Genomic DNA, 20,425 nt, shown 5'->3' on the forward strand with positions numbered 1-20,425 from the left:
TCGCAGTTTTTTTTTTTATACTTTGGTCACTCAGGAGCGAATTATATACACGTTATATCATTTCACATCTTATTTTCACACTAATCCCCAAGAGGGCACACTAGGCCTGTGGAACAACTATGACAATAACAACTGACGAAGAGTCTGACGTAAGCCACGTAGAAGAGTAAGCACTGCATCTTCTACTTCTGGGGTTAGCGGAGTTGTTGATAAGTGACTCAGATGATGAAGATATTGTTGGATTTAATGATTTGGAGTGACGTGGACGGTTGGATAAACTTGCTAGCATGTTATTTATGCTAGAGTTATTTGAATAACTCTTAATATGTTACGTCAGGCACGTTCCCATTTTGTTGTTTGTGTTTATGTAATGTTAGCATACCGTGCCTTCAGCCTGTTGTTGCCGATTCTATTTTTATATTAAATATTCTTTAAAGAGCACTTGGTTCTAGGACTGTTCGATCCATCCATCCATCCATCCATCCATCCATCCATCCATCCATCCATCCATCCATCCATCCATCCATCCATCCATCCATCCATCCATCCATCCATCCATCCATCCATCCATCCATCCATCCATCCATCCATCCATCCATCCATCCATCCATCCATCCATCCATCCACCAACCAACCAACCAACCAATCAATCAATCCACCTATCAATCCACCTATCAATCCACCTATCAATCCACATATCAATCAATCAAGAAATCAATAGCATGTTGCGCTAAGCGTCCTTGCAGAAATATCTTTACGTACACAGAATGTACGTTAGGCAAGAACTTCAGGTGTTACGCAAGATGATCTGTAATCATTTGTCTGCAGGGCCAATCATTCCTCCTCATTTCCTGTTTGCTTTTCTTTATCTTATTTTACCCCACCCACACCAGCAACCCAGTGCCTGCTAGCATGCCTGTCTGGCAGCTTCCTGCTACCACACAGCGCAGACGTCGGACTGGATCGAAAAACGGCTGATAACTTGACAGATAAAACGATATATTCTTTTGCCCAATCAAGTCAAGTTTATTTGTATACAAACAGTCTCAAAGGGCTTCACATAGCCAAAAATTGACAATTATTCTCAAAGCATCCCCTGATCTTAAGCTCCCAAATGGGCAAGGAAAAACTAAAAAAAAACCCTACCAGGGGAAAATGAGAAACCTTGAGAAGGGACCACAGATGGAAGGATCCCCCTTTCAGGATCACCAGATCCTTTTTTGTTCTCTTTCTCAAATCATCCCTTTTTTGTTTTAATTCGACCCAATGCAAGTGCTCTTCAGTTGCACGAGAGCTTCTTAGCACCACACCTTCAATGGAGTAACAGGGAGCACTTCAAATATCCTCCTTTCTGCGAATGCTAACGAGGTGGAAGGAGTGGAGGAAGAGGTGGGGACCCAGATGATAACAGATAATAATTGAGAAGCACTGCTGTAAGTAAGCACAGAGTGGAGGAAGGCCAAGCAGTACATTTCCTACCTGCTGAGGTTGTATCAGAGCTTTAACTCAGTTCTGTGTGCAAAGACACAGGCAGTGCCTGCTTTTCTGAGACATCTCTGATGTGACTGTTTCCCACAACCTACTGCCCTTTCACGAAACCCTCCATAACTATTTTCTACACCCTTTTCCCAGGTTGCAGTCTTTTCTTGAAGGCAGCGATTGTCAACCGGTGATCCGCGGCTCTCTAGTGGTCCGTGGCGGTACTGCAGGTGCTCCGCCCATTTGGAAATGGAAAATAATTGCAACACTTTTAAAAATAAAATTGATTCATTATTTAGACTTGAGTTATTCTCCATCCAATTTTGCGAATCATTTACCCATCTAAATGTAGCCGAGATTCCTAAAATAGACATGCGGATGCAAATAAATAGCCTGTAAGGCAAAACCCCTGCCGAATACGCCACTGTGGAGAGGAGGCACAAAGGAGCCTGTAAGGCAAAACCCCTGCTGAATACGCCACTGTGGAGAGGAGGCACAAAGGCAATTTTCAAGGCGAAAAGCAACAAGTTGCTCCATTTAGACGCCCCATCAAAGCAGGCTTTTTGTTTGTCTAAGGTACCGAGACAAAAGCAGAATTGAAGGCGACTTGTGAATTCATGCAACCTCTGAGGTGGGATCAGAGCTTTAATGGAAGGAATGACAATTCACCGCTAGCCCAGTCAAAACGTGTCTTTGACGTCTATAGCCGTCATTGGCCGTGAATGAGTTGCTGATGCTTGTATGCAGTCCACATGTGATGTGGTGTTTGTTATCTCAGCTGCCAAACACCCGCAGCGGACAGGCTGACCTTAGCCCCAACTCTTGCTGAGCGCTGAACCCTACCCGCCTAACCCCGCTTTCTCACCAGCTGAGTGCTAATTTGTTACAATCGCTTCTGTTGCAGTTGCGTGTCGCCACAGGCGAGCAAAAGCCTGACGATAGTCATGACGATGATGATGATGATGACGAGTGCTTCTACAGCATCACAATGAATACATTTCATGTATTACATAGCATACGCATGCATTTCATTTTATTTCCATTTCATATATGAATTAACCAGTGCCTTATATAAAATACTGTTACATGCGCCATGGATGCATTACAATACACATTTAAGATATATTAAAATCGTGTATAAATGATATTACCTACCTATAATTACTCCTGCATTTCATGCATGCATACATCACTTGCTTAAGAAAATATATTACACAAACAACATATCTATTCTCCATTGAATTATAATTACGTATATACATATACATTTAACTGTTCCATTCATTGGGCACGGCATGCAAATTGCTGTAAATGTATGTAGTAACACCTGTTTGATATGAAAAAAAAAGCAGCATTTGTATACAAGTATCATTAAACATGCAATACGGTAAACTGGTTAGCACGTCCGCCTCATAGTTCACAGGGTGTTGGTTCGATTCCACCTCCGGCCCTCCCTGTGTGGACTTTGCATGGTCTCCCTGTTCCTGTGCATGTGTTTTCTCCGGGCACTCCGCTTTCCTCCCACATCCCAAAAACATACATGATAGGCTGATTGAGCACTCCAAATTGCCCCTTGGTGTGAGCGCGGATGGTTGTTCGTCACTCGCGATTAGTTGGTAACTGGCGGTACGGAAAATGCATGGATGGATACGTTCATATCATAAAAACAACAATCATGTTGAATATGATATGATACATCATATTATGCGTCTGTTGCACTGCAGCTCATAAAGTCATTTCCAGAAGGTTTGAGATGTTGGATGCTTTGGTGCGTTTGCGCAGGCCAAGATTGATAGTATGATGCAGTTGTTTTGTTTCTCTGCTGCTTGATCCATAATTCATACACTCAGGCGGTCCTGTATTTACTATCGACCCCACTCGGCTAAAAACAAGGCGCCATTAATGCACCACCAAACCTGGCACAAACTGCCGTTCCTCCATCACCTTTCACTGTCGTTCCTTCTGTCTTGGTGCTGCGCTCAGGTGCCACCAAGGACATGGGCAAGATGTTGGGCGGCGAGGAGGAGAAGGACCCTGACGCGGCCAAGAAAGAGGAAGAGCGTCAAGAGGCCCTGAGGCAGCAGGAGGAGGAACGGAAGGCAAAACATGCCCGCTTGGAGGCTGAGAGGGAGAAGGTCCGACAGAGCATTCGGGACAAGGTAGGGCATTTTCCTAGTGTGAACTGGCTGGGCAAGTCCACAGCGTGCAGTGGTAACTGTCGTAGCATATGCTTATGCTAATGTCCGGCACTGGCCACAAGGTACTAGCACCTCCCGAGTTAGTCTCATAAACATGGTCACTATGGATAATGATAACTTTCCTTTGCTGTTGTTACTGCTAATGCTAACCTCATGGTCACAATGGACAATGTTAACTTTCCTTTGCTGATGTCATTGCTAATGCTAACCTCTATGCTAGTTTCACATAAACTTGTATGTTCAATCGGAATGCTAATGCTACTGTTATTGCTAATGCATGTGTGGTTAGGGATTGTAGTGGACATTTTAGTGGCTGAGGAGATCTGTTTTTGTTTTTTAGTACGGCCTGAAGAAGAAGGAGGAAAAGGAGGCAGAGGAGAAGGCGGCGCTGGAGCAGGCCTGTGAGGGCTCTCTGACGCGTCCCAAGAAGGCCATCCCCAGAGGTTGTGGAGAGGATGACGATGATGATGACGAGAGTATCCTGGATACTGTCCTCAAGTTTCTGCCTGGCCCGCTACAAGACATGTTCAAGAAGTAGATCGGGAAGGAAAACAGGGGATGGGAAGTGGATTGGGGGAAAAAGACGATGCATCTTCAGGGAGGCATGGTCTTGCCAAGCTGTTGGAGGCTTTACCCTGCCTTTTCTTGAACTTTGTGTTTTTATTATTATTTTTGTACTTCCTGCAACATTTTTTTGTTATTTCATTCGATACTACCAGGCCACTTGACCGGTTGGTTGGCAGTCACCTTGTCACTCGCCACACGGTATACCAAGTTGAAAGCATTTTTTTTTTTTTTTTTTTTGTCTTCACCGCTGATGGTTGCGGAGAACGCAGGTCAACATGTTGTGTTATATTAGATCCCGAGTCAAAAACGAGCCATTTAAAAGAGTAAACGGAAAAAAAGAGGACGGTATGATCCTTCACAAACAAATTGGCGTTTTATTCATTTGTTTGCTAAACTACCCAACGTTGGGTCAACTTGAGCCACCTACCTGGGTCAGTGCTCCGGTCTTTTTATGTCCAGTTTGAAAGAAAGGACAGAAAACATGGACCTTTTGGGGGCTTCTGTAATTATTTGACTGCAGGACTTTCTTTCCTTACATCTTCTGTACGAGAGTGCCAAATTTATCTGAATCTGTATGACAATTAATTGCGACTTTAGAACATTAGAAGTTGAAAATGTAGTGTGGGTCCCCTTAGACAATCAACAGAAACTTAGGGGAATTTTGCGTGGCTGGAGAGTATAGGGGGAACGTTCAAAATCACTTGGCCCAATAGAGACCAAAGATCTCACGTGTTATACACGTCATTCTTCTTTGAGCCACCCGAAGCCAACACTGAATAATGACATCAGTTTGTGCTTCAGCAGTGCGTTAGTGGTGCATTATGGGTACGTTACCATGCTTTATTAGTAAATCAGCGATGTATCGACCCATGGTTGCTGCATCAGCGATGTCTGGGAGGTGCATCAACGGTGTACCGGTGGTGTGTTCGGACTACATAAGCGCCGGTGCTTCGGTGATGGTGCTTCAGAGGTACATGAGTATTGCATCGCTGGTGCTAGCTATAGTGGCGAGCAGGAAATATGGTGAGTACTTGAATACGAAGTGACGTTTGGACGAGCAAACACTCTTAACATGTGGTAAAAGACAAAGAAGCTAAAGAGCTAAGATGCTTAGAAGCTTAAAGTTGTCAGGACTGCAGGAGAAGACAGAACACTTTATTGTAGTTTTTGACTAAAGGAGTAGAGGAAGACGACGATTCGGGACTACACTACAAAGCCATACGCTTTTGACTTTTTGCAATAATTTCTTGAATGTTTTTATTGCGTGTGTGCATGTGCCTTTGTGGCCATTTACACAACATGCATGTAGGAAGAAACCTTCGTTGTGTACGTGTCTATTTGTGTCTTCTTAATACTGAACACATGTTGATGCATGCAGAACAAAGACCAAAATCATGGGTTGATACATTTTTGTGTATTTGTGGTTTCAGTTTGTCAGTTTGTACAGCAACCAATTGGTTGGGAGCATCAAGTGCCCTGGCAGTTTACACAAAGGGACACACACAGGAAGTTTGGTTGCAAATTCTCAGAATGAGGCCTTGTTGCCTGCCTCTATGCCACATTTGTGAATTGCGGGGTGGGAGTGCACAGGCTAAAGATGCTAGAAGCTAACGTTTTGCATATTTGTCGACATAAATTAGCTCATCGTGGCTACATCCGTTGACTTCATACAACACTTTGGATGGCATTCAAAAGCCTCTTTCAAAGTCACATTATCTGCCTTAAATCCGCTACAGAGAATTGGGGTCATTTTGCCGGATTGTGTCATGACACGCATGGAGAGACAGTCGGCATCTTTTACCGGTTTCTGCATGAAAGGTACAGGTGCATCATTTTGGACTCACACGTTGCAAATTTGATGAACTGCATGTGAAGAAACTCAAGGCCCTTTCACACTCCCCCACGACACCAACACATTATCGACTTTACCTCAAATTTCTGTCTACCTTTATGCTAAAATGCTAATTGTGATGTTAGCTCCTGTTTCGAAAATGAATCATGGCGTCCGTCGCTTGTGCTCTGACTTTCTCTGACACTTGATCAAATTCATTCAAATGCCTAGCTGTTGCATTTATGTGTTGGTGTGTGGTTCCTCTTCCACCTGTCGCGTTTGCTAGTATGGCTTCTTGGCTAAACCACGCGCCTTTCAAAAGGGCTATTCCGCTACATTTTGCCTACGCTTGTTCCTTATCTTCATCGGGCGCTGGCGTCGGGGTGAATGTGCGAGATGACCACGGGAGCCCATCGTTGTCATTGTCGTTCTTTTAACGCTGACTGTCCCGTTGCGTTGTCTGCCAAATGATACATGTCATTCAATTTGATGCAGATTTCATTGTGTGTGTGTGTGTGTGTGTGTGTGTGGGTGTGTGTGTGCGTGTGTGCGTTTGCGTGTGTGCGTGTGCGTGTGTGTGTGTGTGTGTGTGTGTGCGTGCACCACAGCCACCTGGAGGCAGTATAAGACAAATAAACTGTTGCCTGATATGTAGACCATTGACAACTCCTGTCAGCTTGTCAGTGCGACACTAAGATTTTTTGTGAAGGATAAAATATACGACTGTGAGCCGGTCGGACAGTTTTTATTTTGAGGCGCCAATGTGTTTACATTTGTGTGAAATTTTGGTTTGCATGACAAGATTACAAAGTTACATTTGCGCCCATTAACTGGCATCACCTCTTGTTAGATGGCTCCAGCTTCTGTTAACATGCTTTAGCCTAGGTGAGCTCATTTAGCTTTTGTTAGCACAAGATGTTTCAAATTATTTTGTGCTAGCAGTTTGCTCATTGGCATAGTTATCAGCATCAACTGCCATTATTGCTCTGAACTGCCTTTTTTTTATATATCAAGGTTTTTTACTTGTCACGTACACTTTTGTGTGATCACCAAGAAGGAATCAAACCTATCAATGTTGGTTTCTTTATTTGGAAATTTCTTTCATTCATTCAGGGTAAAAATGATTTAAGGTGAATGTCAACAATTAAGTTTGAAAAATAAAATTTGAAAAATATGGTCTTGGCATGTGGCGCTCGGTTGTTTACACGCAACGGGGTACATCTTTCAAAGTCAAAGTCTGCTTTATTGTCAATTTCTTCACATGCCAAGACACACAAAGAAACCGAAATTAGGTTCCCACTATCCCACGGTGACAAGACATAGTACACAATATACACATACAAGTAAACAACAGAAAAAATTAAAAACAAGAAGGCACTTTTTGAATGTCATATTAAAGAAAAAGACAATATGTTAGGTTACTTTATTTCAATAAAAAGAAAAAAATATATATATATGTGTATATATATATATATTGTCAAGCTTATTTTGTTCTAATTTTAGTATTTCAATTACACTTAACCCCTAAATCAAGGTAAACGTCTTTCAAATGTCGCAAATCAGATATAGAAAAATGCTAATTGGGCAAATGTAAAAACTTCATTTCATACAAACGCTTCATCAAAAAGCCAACAATGTTATCTTTCAACAGAAAATATGTTGTATTAAAGCCCATTAAATGGTGTACCTAAAGAAGGATCCTAATGTGTATATGTATAGATATATATACATATATAAAGAGAGAGAGAGAGAGAGAGAGAGAGAGAGAGAGAGAGAGAGAGAGAGAGAGAGAGAGAGAGAGAGAGAGAGATTTTTTTTTCTGGTTGCACTGCCAATAAACAAGTGGGCATATGTCCACACTACTTTCTAAACAGATTTCTGCAAAAACAATACATTTTGGAGAAAAACACATGCATCTTCTAAAAGATAGATTTTATTTCAGTACAAAGACATACTGGATGGCAGTTTGCACGTTAACACAGCATTGCGACTACAAAAATATTTATCATACAAAACAAATATGCGTGCTTGTGATTTATGTGGGAATGCACCTAGTTCAATGAAGCTGCTTTGTTTTATATACATTGTATATTGTTTGATACATTGAGATTGTACAGTTGTGCTGGAAACATATGTGAATATGAAAATAAGTTTTTCTTAATATAAGAAACAAAAACTATTTACATTATCTTACATTGTTCTTCAGACCCTTCGACATTGACTAGCAAATGATCCATTTTTTTCTGCAGCGACAGCGCTTGTCGTTCAAAGACATCAAATGGAAAAGGGTGGAACCAATTTGACAATTGTAACCTTATTAAGCATTTGTACTAAAGCTAGCCTAGCCTAGCCTCTCCACTTTAGTGCGCAGTCAAACTAACAAAGCTGAGCAAGTTTTGAACTCTCATCTCTGACGCGTAGCGCCGCCACGGCAACACCTTTGCTTCTACAAGCTCTGGAAGAACTGCAGTGAGAGCTCATATCCCAGAAACATGGTGGCGCTCATAGGGAAGCCTCGGATGGCGTTGACAGACACGCCGCGGAAGAACACCTACGCACGGACACACACAAACACATTCAGACAGACTGCAAAATGCTGTTTAAACTCGTTCAGACACAAAACATGTCAAAAATGGTGTTCAAATGTGTTCAGACTCGTATTTTAAACTGTTCAAAAATTGGGTTGAAACAACTGTACCCTCGCTGTTAAAGCACGTGCTAACCTGGACTCCTTCCGTCTTGTAGCTGTGCAGGATGCAGTGAAGGACGCCGTTATACTTCCGGTGCAGGTGAGCGTCCGCCTGCAGGCGACTCTTCACCACGTCAGCAGGCGTGGCTGTCACCCAGGAAATGGAACCTACGAAAAAGAATGTTTCAAGTCGTTCACCTGGCTGAACCTGAGCTCACGTGACACTTATAAGGGTGACAAAGTGCATTTCAGCTTTAATGTGGTGCAAAGTACAAACGTGCCTGAAAGTAGGCCACGTTTTGGTCTTTTGAGTAAACAAGGCGATGCGGCACGTGATTTGTCCAGCGGATTCCAGAAGATGGCTGGGGAACTGATGATACAATAGTGAGACTTAGTCAAGGGGGGTATAGCTCAGTGGTAGAGCACTTGGCTGCAGATCAAGAGGTCACCAGTTCAAATCTGGTTACCCCCTTGCAGATTCTGTGTAGGCTGAGGTGCTTTGCCCTTTGTGGGATGTCTTTTACAGTTGAGACACTCTGTGTAGGCTGAGGTGCTTTGCCCTTAGCGGGATGCCTTTTACATTTGAGACAGAGGTACCTTGTCTCTGGTTCTGAGTCACTTGTCTATTTTTCAGCAAATCAAGGCAGGGAGTATAGCTCAGTGATTGCCCGGTTCAATTCTATGTGCCCACTTACTGGCTCATTCTGGACACAGGTATTTTGACTGCAGATCAAGAGGTCCCCAGGTCAAATTTGGGTGCCCCCTTGCTAGTTCTCTGTATATCCAGGGCTATTTTACAGCTCAGCCAAAAGTCGTTGGTTATGAGTCACTTTTTTGTTTTGAAGAAATCAGTTGCATTTGGCCAGGGGGTGCAGCTCAGCGGTAGAGCATTTGACAGCAGATCAAGAGGTCCCTAGTTCCTCTCGGCACCCCTTCACTGGCTCACTCAGTACGTACCTTCTCCTCATCGAGCCCATTTTACACGGGAACTTATTTGAACCGGCTCTGGTTCTTAGTTATTAAAATTTATTTGTCAGGTAATGAAAAGTAGAGAGGCAGGGCCTATATCTTAGTGTAAGAGCATTTGTAATATTTTTGTTTAAAGCTGAAATAAACCCAAAACAGGGACAGTTTTGAAGTGTCTTGGTAGTGTACAATTAACATTTCTGACCTGCGAGTCCGCCAGCCAGCCAGATAGCGCAGGGGTGTGGTGCCGTGACAGCATCTGGTTTGAGGAGTTTGCAGAAGATGGCATAGGGCACAAAGTAGAGGGCGTAGCCGGGGATGTCTCTGAGGAGCATGGCTCCACCCCCGCGGTACAAGCCCTGGAGGCCCTCGCGCTGCATGACACTGCTAATGCAGTGGAGCGGGCCACGGTAAACGCTGCTGCTCCTGCCGTCGCCGCCGCCGCCGCCATTGGACACATGCAAGGAACGCGCCCCCACCGGTGCTGCCGCTGCCATGTTGTGTGAAAGGCCCCCCGCGAGCTGAAAACTCTCTGACCACAAAATAGAGAACAAAACATCTTCTCTTGCAAATTGCTGTTAACCACAAAAAAATAAATAACACCAAATGAGGCATTCCGGGAATGAAGCCGTCATAAAGACAAGCAATCAACATATTATACGGATTCTAATTGTTTTGAACAATTTGGAAAAAAATGGAAAATACTTCAAGTAAATTTAAAATATTATGTGAGTCCCTTGCACATATTTTGCACACTGCCCTTGCCATAAAGAAAAGCCAAACTGTCAATGGCACCTGGAAATGTTTTTTTGTTTTTTTTTACTAATTAACAAACGTCTTCAATATGAAATGAAAAGTTTGTTTCATGTAAAAACGTGACAGATGAGCTTACACATGTGTGAATATGCATGAAACATTAAGAGCGATTAGTCTGTGTGCGTTAAGGTCATAGCCACGTCTGCAAAACTTAATACTGTTGCTTGACATGCGATCGCAGCAGGCAGTTGCAGCTATTCAAAATTCCCATTCCAAAACATCCCAAACCAAACGAAAGAAAACAGGCATGGCAAATGGGCCTGCTTTTATTGCTTCCATGTGTCTTTCCTCAGCACAAAAACATTTCACATGTGGAAATCTAAACAAATCTTTCTTCTGGCTGCCTGTTGCAATCAGAACTTTTGCGCAAGATGTAAACTCAGATTTCCGATGACTATTTTGGCCGCTTTACATCCAAATAAACACGCAGCAGTGTACAAATTTGGGATATGAGCCGTCGTTCGGCTATTTACCCTGTGGAATGATTTTCATCCGAACGAATGTGAGTGCAAAGAGTTGATGCAGTGCGAAAAAAATCTCCCCTATTCTTAAGTGAATGATGTCAGCACTCTATGTTTTTCGAAAATATTATGAATCGAATACTTTTTCCTAATTAAAAGCACATGCAATGTTGTCCAATTCTCAAATGGTTGTATAGACTCTTAAAGGGGAAGTCAAGCCAAAACGTTTCTTTACAATAATAATATGTTGTGTGCCGTGTGTGCACCACTCCACACACAGCATTGTGATTAATCATGCGTTTGCAGATTATGAGTTAAGCAGCAATATTGACTTGCTGTTGACCGAAAATGACATTACGGTTGCCAGGTCTCGAATCACAACCAATGTACGCATGATTTGATTTAGCGCATTGCGTTGATGTTCCAGAAATTGTTTAATGATTTACGGTTACTTCATTTCTTTCCTTGATTTGGATACATTTTTCATATAGGTACAGGGGTGTTTGTGATCAACATCTCTGCTGACTATTATCACTTGCACTGATGTAAAGTGCTTATGCTTACCCGTCAGCACGGCTGCGTGCGTCTGCATTTGCAGGCGGATCTTGACCAAGTCGATGGGGGCGCCCAACCCGACCGACACCAGGCCGGTCAGCATGCTGGCCACCGCCACGTCGCTCAGGCTGGCGGGGTGGCGCTCGTCGCCGTAGCGACGCTTGCAGATGACTCTCTGCGAGTTGCTGTAGAAACCAAAGACCAGCGAGTTGTACGCCGTGATGGTGGCCAGGGGGAAGGACATGCCTTTGAAGAAGCCCCGCGCCTGACCCAATTACAACATAAACATGGCGTTCATGGCAATGCTCATAATGCATTCACCAATGTATAAAAAATATATAAATAAATGAATGTTTCCATTGTATTTAACCAACTTGAAGGAAGTAAACATGGCAAACTATGCCATTATTGAGACAAATGAAAGGTTCAAACGCAAAACAATTAGCAAAACAACTCTCCTTTACACCATAAGACTTTGGCAATGAACTCATCCTCAAACATCCCAACTTTTTAATTTTGAAGGAAGCCGTGTCGTGCCATTTTTATACCGTCTCCTTCCTGTAGATGGTGATAATGCAGTCCATCATGTTCTTGTAGCCTTTTCCCGCCTGCAATCGCGTCTGCCAAATCCAATGGCACTCAGTCAGCATGTCCAAATTGTTATGTTTTTTTTTTTGAAGACAAGTAAAACAGCCTTTTTTTTTTTTTTTTTTTTTTTTACCTTGACAGTGTCCAAAGGATGTCCCACCACCACACTGGACGCCCCTGCATAAACACATGAACACAGCTACTCAGAAAGAGATTAAATAAGGCTAATTCTATGAATGAAATATCAACAATCACATCCATCATCTTTATTGAGCAATTTTGAGAAATAGGCAAAGTTCATAGTTGACAATAATGTTATTTCGGGACCCCAACATGGCCCTGATTGACCTCAAGCTTTGAATAACAACATGGCAAGTGCGCCCCTATGGGCCAGACATGCACAATCATTTGTGCATTCATATATTATGGGCACTTTATTTGGCCAACTTAAACGATGGGAAATAGTTAACTATAATGCAAATTGTGACAAATACACACTAGTACATAAAATAAACAAATAGTCTCCAGATACACAAATTGTTGAAGTGTACCCCATATTTTAACGTTTTAACATTCTAAGACACACACACACAATACCACATTAAAGAGACGGTAAAACGAAGACGGTCAGTTTTTCACTAACTAGCCCAGTTTATGTATTTCTTTTTATCAAGAGAATAAAAAATGAGCACACACACAAACTCATGAATGTATCACATTGAGGAGCTATTTGTCCCTAATATTTTGGCCTAATCGCACGCACTAGCCCGACGCGCGCGCACGCGCACACACGCACGCACACAAGGAAATATACTCACTGACCTCCAACCCATCCTGCAAGAAAATCATCCATGCGGAAGCTCTTGGAAGTCATTTTTATATGTTCACTCTTCAAACTTCATCTGTGAGCACAATCACAAGTTTGTATAGCACAGGTCGCAGGTCGTCGCGTGTGTATGTTTGTGTTGTGAATGCACCGAGAAGCAACACGACGCTTTGATTGCAAAGCGCGCAGCCCTCCGCCGGGCCGACGACCAATGAGAGCGCGAACAAGGCTCTCCCGGCCAATCGTGCGCCATCTTGTCCAAGTTGTCAGCCAATTGACGCGCGATGCACAAATGAGCCATGAGGGAGTTGGCCAAGCCAGCGAAAATATGAGATAGTTGAAGATTTTTTTGTATTAATATTAATAACCTACCAGACCCAATTGTAAGGTCCAATATAAACTATAATGAAAGTACTTCATTTTAAAAAACCTTTGGATTTAAAAGCTATCATATTTAGCTGACGTGAGTTATTGATTGTTTTCGTCAATCTGACCCCAATAGACTGTTTTATGTGGTCAAATACAACCAAAACAGAAAGAGAGAGCGAGACAACATTACACAAGAAAGGCAAAGACAAGCAGAGAACAAATATTTGCTAGTTGTTCTTGTTTGTTTTTCTTCTCTTCTGCGTCAAATGAAGTCCTGAATTCTTAAAGTTGAAATATTAACCAGTTGTCAGCAAGTCAAGAAATAATAGAATACGAACGCCGTTCAAAGTATTTTCTTTGTCAAAACAATCCTTGTTGTGGTGAAACATCCAATAATCCAATGCGATGTTTTGCTGTATGACAGTTCAAAGTTCATTTCCAAAATTGGAATCAATAATTGTGCACATTAGCGCTCTCTAGCATGTGCTGTCCTCTTGCACAAGTCGAATGGACATTTCTCAACGTGTTGGTTTATTTTGCTCACTTTTCACTTTATGCTGTGTGTGACCTTCATTGTGTTGAATATTACATCACTTATCAGCATAAACACAACATAAACATTAACTTGCGGACCTTCAGGTTTGTAGTGGTTACTTGCGGACTTAAAATACAAGAACTTGCAAAATGTGTGCAAAAATCACGTGTGAAAGCAGAACAACTGCGCTGAAATGTGGTGTTATGAATCAAATTGGTCAAATATGACACTTAGTCAATATGGTTTAAAGCGGTCAAAAAATATACATGAGGTGACTCTGTGAAAGATGTCTCAATTTAAAATTTTTGAAAAGAAAACATGTTCAGTAGGGCAATGTGATTACATTGACATTATGTCCATTTTATTGAACTAGAAAAAAAAGAAAATGTTTCTACCGTATGTCTATTTCAGAGTTCTTCCTAACTTTGACTTCGGTATGTGTAGAAGTTAAATCATTACTTTTTACTTCTTTACTTTACTTCTAGCGGCATCTACATTTACACGGGTATTTGTACTTGTACTTGGCACTTCTGAAGTTAATGTTTCAGCTCAGTTAGGTTAACTGCTCAATTGCACAGAGGTAGGCGCTTGAAAGTACGCAAACATCACACTTGGACGGAACGTTCCATGAAAACAAACCAATCACTTATTAGTCAAAACTGTATTGTTGGCTTAGGTTTCCCTTCCTGCCTTCCTGGAAAAAAGTACACAATTTGACAAATGCGTGCATCGTTAGGTGAAGACCACCCCAAAACACACTCAGTAGAGTCCCTTATGAGGTTAGACAAGAATGGAGCCCCGGACTATAGTTTTACAAATCACAATTAAAATTCTGAAAGACCCATGCCCACAATGATATTGAAATTAGGCCAGTTTCATTTGAAACCGATATTTTAGAAAATTTCACTCCGAATGTTGGAGACTGGCCCACAAATAAGAGAATTAGCTTAATGCTAGCTAGCTGGTATGACACAATGCAAGACGATTTATTAGACCAAATCAAGAAAAACATCTTGTTGTTGACAAACGTATTGGGATATTTACAGAAAAGGAAAACGTTGAAAAATAGTGGGACACCATTACAGGGAATGAATGGGAATTGAAAAAGAACAGATCATTCAAAGTCACCAAACATTTAGACAAAGATATTGGAACGCAGCAAGTGAAACATGAAGTCAAGGTATGTATTGAGACTCCTGCTGAAAATAAATTTAAAAAAATAAAGAAAATATGGACATTGGGAAAAGGAAGATATTTTTTTCCTTAACATTGTGTTTTTTTTTTTTATACGTATAACCGCATTCATACAATTTGTCCATATTTACTTTTACATACAGTATATATGAACTATTTTTGCAATGATCTTTTGGTGAACTGTGAGTTTGAAATAAACTACTGAATTGGGTTGCATTTGGTTGCTGTGCGATAATGGCGGTCGAAGTAAGCTATTTTCAACTAAAGAAAAACATGTTTCCGTTGGGTTACACTGCTGTGTCAATGCACCGATGATACACTTTGGTGGAGCGTCTTTATTCTAACGGGACCCGGGCACCCCAATATCTTGAAGAAAAAACAAAACAAAACCATAAAGTGTGTGTGTGTGTGCGTGTGCGTGTGCGTGTGCGCGTGTGCGTGTGCGTGTGTGCGTGTGATTTCAACTAGTAAACTCGTTTTGCAGATGGCAATCATAACACAGCTCTCATTTCTTGCAGCGTGCTGACACTTGCTGTCCAGTCCACCTATTATCATAAATCATAGAGTTGCGATATGCGATATGTGCTATTTATAGACAGACACATACACACTGACACACTCATGCATGCACAAACACCGGTACCGTTGAAACTGTAACTCAATTTGGTAGTTTATTTCTATCTCACAGTTTACCAAAAGATCACAATTTCAAAAATAGTTCATAAATACTGTATGAGGAAGTGAATATGGACAAATTGTATGAATGTGGTTATAAAAAAAAAACACAATGTTCAGGAAAAAAAATCTTCCTTTTCCCAACGTCTGTCGGTATTTTCTTCTTCTTCTTCTTTTTTTTTTTTTATTTCCAGCAGGACATACAATACATTTGTATACCTTAGCTTCATGTTTCACTTGCTGCGCTCCAATCCCTTTGTTCAAATGTTTGGTGACTTTTCATTATCCGTTCATTTTCATTCTCATTAATCTCCTGTATTGGTGTTCCAATATTTTTCACCATTTTCCTTTTCTGTAAGTATGTCAACAATGTTTTCACTTTTCACCTCCTGTAGACATCACTAAACATTTGTGCATGTTTACTTTTCACTTCCTGCACCTCTTTTCATTTTACTCCAAAAATCGACCACAACTCATTCACTTCCTGAAGCTGACCGAATACATTTGTCTGCCATGTGTGTATTTGTAAATGTGGGTCAGGCAAAATGATTAAAACACTCTCATTGGCAATGGCTTGGGTTATTTATTCATCTATTTATTTATTTATTTTTGCACAACACCCTTTCCTTTTCTTTTTTTGCTCTCGTTTGTATAATACTTGTTTGAAAACATGTTTAAGTAAGATCTCCAATATTTAAAAAAAAAAAAACATCTGACATGCTTTTTTAAGTGGAGGCTGTACACAATGAAATATCTTAGGGGCATAAGTTCTTCTACTTTGAGCACCATGGTTTTTACCTTCTACTTAATAGCAAGGTCTTTTTTCACCTCCGGCTTCCCGACATGTTCAGCACATATGTCAAGGCCTTCTTGAGCCCCTGCATGGCCCTGACATGCGATTGGTCGCTGGACCCAGGTGCAATTGACATGCAAGGCGCGCACGTGTCGCTGGAACATCACCCAAAAAGTGTGCTGGACTTTGTGAACATGTGATAGCAGCATGTGACCTCAGGCTGATAGCGGGTTGGTTATCATACAAACTGCTGCAATGCAAATAACATTTTATTCTTGATGGGTTATGCGGTGGACTTTGTGTTTTGAAGGCTGTTGTGTTTGCGTGTGAGTGTAGAGTGGAAACACATGGAAACATTGGCAAGTGATCATCATGAAGGCCAAGAAATGTTTGGAGCTCAACTGAAAAGAAAAGTAATGACAACCATAATAGCTCTCCAGGCTTTTAGACAATGAACAGAACAAAACAGATCCAAACAAACCACATTGAATTTTGGTGCCAATTGGATGAAATTGAAATTTTCTTAATTCAATTAATTCTCCCAAAAATATATCCATCCATCCATCCATCCATCCATCCATCCATCCATTTTCTGTAGCACTTTTCTCCACGGGGGTTGCAGGTGTGCTGGAGCCCATCCCAGCGGTCATCGGGCAGTTGGCGTGACACACACTGAACCGGTTGCTAGCCAATCATAGGGCACACAGAGACAAACAACCATCCGCACACACACCGAGAGGTGATTTGGAGTCCTCGATCGGACTACCATCCATGTTTTGGGCATGTGGGAAGAAACCCGAGTGCCCGGAGAAAACACACGCAGGCAAGGGGAGAACATGCACACTCCACACAGGGATGGCCCGAGGTGTGGAATCGAACCCAGACCCTCTGAACTGTGAAGTGGACGTGCTAACCACAATTTATTATTGTAGGCAGCTCAGTGGCGCACTGGTAATTATAGACCCAATATAGACGTCTCTTTTAGGTCTATGGAATAACCTAAAAGTGACGTCTATATCAGGTTGCACACTTCACGTGTATGGATCAATGGATGTTAAAAACAAAGGCAAACAACTTTTGTACATTATCTCTACAACCTACAACTGTCAGGATTAAGTTGAGCCAGGGCGACCAAATGCAGCTTGAACCACGATTTATAGAAGGGAAGGGGGAAGGTGAACAAAGCAACCCGTGGAAAGAGGCTCACAAACAGCGAGCGGGAAACGGGATTGCCCTCGTACCAAGTGCAGACCAGGAAGAGGTTCTGACCGTGAGCCTCGACACAAGACCACAACAGGCTCAAACACAAATGGGAAGTAACTGGAGACACCGACGGAGAGGATACACGCGGACAGGGTTTAAATACATGTGGGAACAGGTGGCAGTCATCGCGGTAATGAAGGGGTGTGGCTGAGGGAAGTTGCTGGCTGAGCGTCCTCTGGCACGGGCGTGACAACAACTGGTTGAGAGTTAAAAAATTTAATATACGGTCACATTTGATGGCTTTAATTTTGACGTCTAAATTAGGTCTACTTATACACTAATACGGACGTCTAAATTCGGTCTATACATAGACCAGACGTCTAATAGACATCTATGGCTGACAGGGCCGGAGATCAGGTTTTAAGTGCCTCGACCTGTGAGGTTTGCTTGCATCCAAAGTCACGACAAGCAGCAGTTTGGCACATAAGGAATAGGTTCATTACAAAACTAAAATAATAAATGTCATGTTAGCCTATTGCTAATACTATCGTGTCGCATTTATAAATGCATAATGCCAAAGACAGGCAACCAAAGCTAGGCTCAATATTGTGGTTTCCATATACAAATTGTGGATCGTGAGTGAAGAATGACTAAAAAAAAGTTATTAAAAATGTAAGTTATACAAAACCAAGTTTAAAAAGCGACCATTATTTTTTACAAACATTTATGGGATGTTTGTTGCCTACCTGAAACAAACCAACATCATGTCCTTTGTGCATTTATCATGCAATTGTGCTGTAATGACTCTCAAGTTCTGCCCCTAAATTGTAAAAATGTAATAAGTAGATGCTAGTAAGAAAATAGTGCAAACTTGTCTCGGCCTTTGTTGATTTGTCTTTGGTTTGGACTTGAGTGCTCTGAATTTCGTCAAAGCGTGTGGCCCCCCTCTACTGGTTTGTGGGCAAAAGCAATGAGTGAATGAAAGAAATGTGAAGAAAAGTGGCTTCAAGATTTGCGCCGTCCAAGCACAGTTGGGTTGTATTTCACAGGTAGTATTTTCAAAACGAAATCCTAAAAAAAAGTCTTTACCACAAACACTTTAGCTTAGGTGGACAAAGTCGTCTCTTCGATTCTTAGCGATGCATTTCAAGTGAAGTCAGACGAGAGCGCAATACCAGCTATGTCCGCACGACGGCGCCACGTGTCCCTGCAGGAATGGATGGAACCCGACCGCCCTGTGGCCCCAGGCCGAGTCCCCAGCCGTTTTTCCCCCCCGAAGCGGAATAGGCGGGGGGGATATAATGGAAGAGAGCACTGCCGCAATATTGGCCTTTCTCTCCTCAAATACGTCCACAAAACCAAATTGAATGTTCAAAACGAGTCTTTGTCGACAACGTTTTTTTCTTTTGCTTGTTTGCTCACTGTTGAGGGACTGTTTGCATCACTTTTCTTTCACACGAATGAATGAATGAATGAATGAATGAATGAATGAATGAATGAATGAATGAATGAATGAATGAATGAATGAAAGTGAAACTTATTTTTGAACATAAGATCGACCAAACACAAAATCCTTTTTTCACATTTTCACACAATTTCATTTCAGATGGACTTGTTCTTTCTTTTGCTTATTTGCTCACAGTCGAGGGACTGTTTGCGTCACTTTCCTTTCACGGTCATACCGAAGCCTGCAAATAAATTGTAGGCAGCACACGAATAAGCGTATGGAATGTTTCGACAACAACAAAACATGTGCGTCTCTTCATTTCTTCAGCAAGAGAGGTGGTCATGTTTTGGTTTCCTTCCATACAGTGAGCAAGTCTGTGACGCTGCAATGCGAGAGGGCATAGTGACTTTGTGACTTTGTCTCTCTCTCTCTCTCTCTCTCTCTCTCTCTCTCTCTCTCTCTCTCTCTCGCTCTCTCTCTCTCTCTCTCTCTCTCTCTCTCTCTCTTTCTCTCGCGTAACGTCAGAGCTCCAACTTGGTGTCGTGGAGCCACGCCAGCATCTCTGGTCCCAGACTTTGGCTTTGAAATGATGACTTGAACGTCGGGGGCTACTTTGATAACGTAACAACAACACAAATGCTTTCTGAAAGTCTTTGGTAAGGCAAGACATCTAGCCACAGATGCTTTCAGCCCTATTGAGATGGGACAGAAAAGTTGAGAGAAGGATCAAGACGTAAGAAGAATGAAAAGATTGAACTCGAGCGGTCTGTTCACGTTCAAAAATGTGGTAGAGCACAAATACGAAGCGATAGAGAGCGAGCGAGAGAGAGCGAGCGAGAGGCAGCTAGGTGTCACCCGAGTGAGTGCAAGGCGGCTGGGCGGGTGCTCTCCAAACTTCTTTGGATTGCGTCATTTTCAGTGGTTGGGGCAGCCCTGATTGCTTTGGAGATGTTCCATTCGGAAAATGACCGCGGTTGTTGGGATCAGCGATTTCACTTCAGCCCATCGTCATATAGTAGTCGATCGACCAAAAGAGTGAAGTGGCGTTTACACGCTTGAGCGAAAGATGACCCAAGGAGGCCGCTGCCTCAAGTCGGGCAGCCCAACAGAAAAGTGCCACGTCCCTCACTATTTCGGAGCTGGTGCATTTGCAGAAAGAACATGACCTACGTAGTAGCTAAATCGCATCACAATGTTCCTCAGTCAGTGACAGCAGAAATCTCTGCGCTAGCT

General features: G+C 42.2%; 2 protein-coding genes and 1 non-coding gene across 4 annotated transcripts in view; 2 read left to right on the top strand and 1 right to left on the bottom strand.

Moving 5' to 3' along the window:
• Positions 1 to 7,251, top strand: part of LOC148403744 (complexin-2) — a 10,036-nt gene extending 2,785 nt beyond the window's left edge. For both annotated transcript variants that reach the window (XM_088376113.1, XM_088376107.1), the window contains exons 3-4: positions 3,463 to 3,638; positions 4,018 to 7,251. In XM_088376113.1, coding sequence (XP_088232239.1) covers positions 3,463 to 3,638; positions 4,018 to 4,215 — 374 coding nt within the window. In that variant the 3' untranslated portion in view covers positions 4,216 to 7,251. The remainder of the gene's footprint in view (positions 1 to 3,462; positions 3,639 to 4,017) is intronic.
• Positions 7,252 to 7,990: 739 nt separating this feature from the next.
• On the bottom strand, positions 7,991 to 13,191 carry slc25a48 (solute carrier family 25 member 48). Its single transcript, XM_088376096.1, has 7 exons — positions 12,973 to 13,191; positions 12,284 to 12,327; positions 12,111 to 12,182; positions 11,572 to 11,827; positions 9,936 to 10,262; positions 8,799 to 8,932; positions 7,991 to 8,626 (listed from the first exon to the last, which is right to left on the bottom strand). Exons 1-7 carry the CDS (start codon positions 13,022 to 13,024, stop codon positions 8,522 to 8,524), a joined length of 990 nt encoding a protein of 329 aa, XP_088232222.1. The 5' UTR covers positions 13,025 to 13,191; the 3' UTR covers positions 7,991 to 8,521.
• On the top strand, positions 9,165 to 9,236 carry trnac-gca (transfer RNA cysteine (anticodon GCA)). Its single transcript has one exon. It is a non-coding gene; the product is annotated as a tRNA-Cys (tRNA).
• Positions 13,192 to 20,425: the final 7,234 nt, after the last annotated feature.

Source organism: Syngnathus floridae, chromosome 1, assembly GCF_059516105.1.
Source record: "Syngnathus floridae isolate MCC-2025c chromosome 1, RoL_Sflo_1.0, whole genome shotgun sequence".
Lineage (NCBI taxonomy): Eukaryota > Metazoa > Chordata > Actinopteri > Syngnathiformes > Syngnathidae > Syngnathus > Syngnathus floridae.

Coding starts and splice junctions, on each gene's coding strand:
- slc25a48 (XM_088376096.1), bottom strand. CDS start 13,024: ATGACTTCCAAGAGCTTCCGCATGGATGATTTTCTTGCAGGATGGGTT. Junction 12,328..12,972: donor TCTTGCAGGATGGGTTGGAG/GTCAGTGAGTAT, acceptor GTGTTTATGCAG/GGGCGTCCAGTGTGGTGGTG. Junction 8,933..9,935: donor GCTGGCTGGCGGACTCGCAG/GTCAGAAATGTT, acceptor TCTTTTTCGTAG/GTTCCATTTCCTGGGTGACA.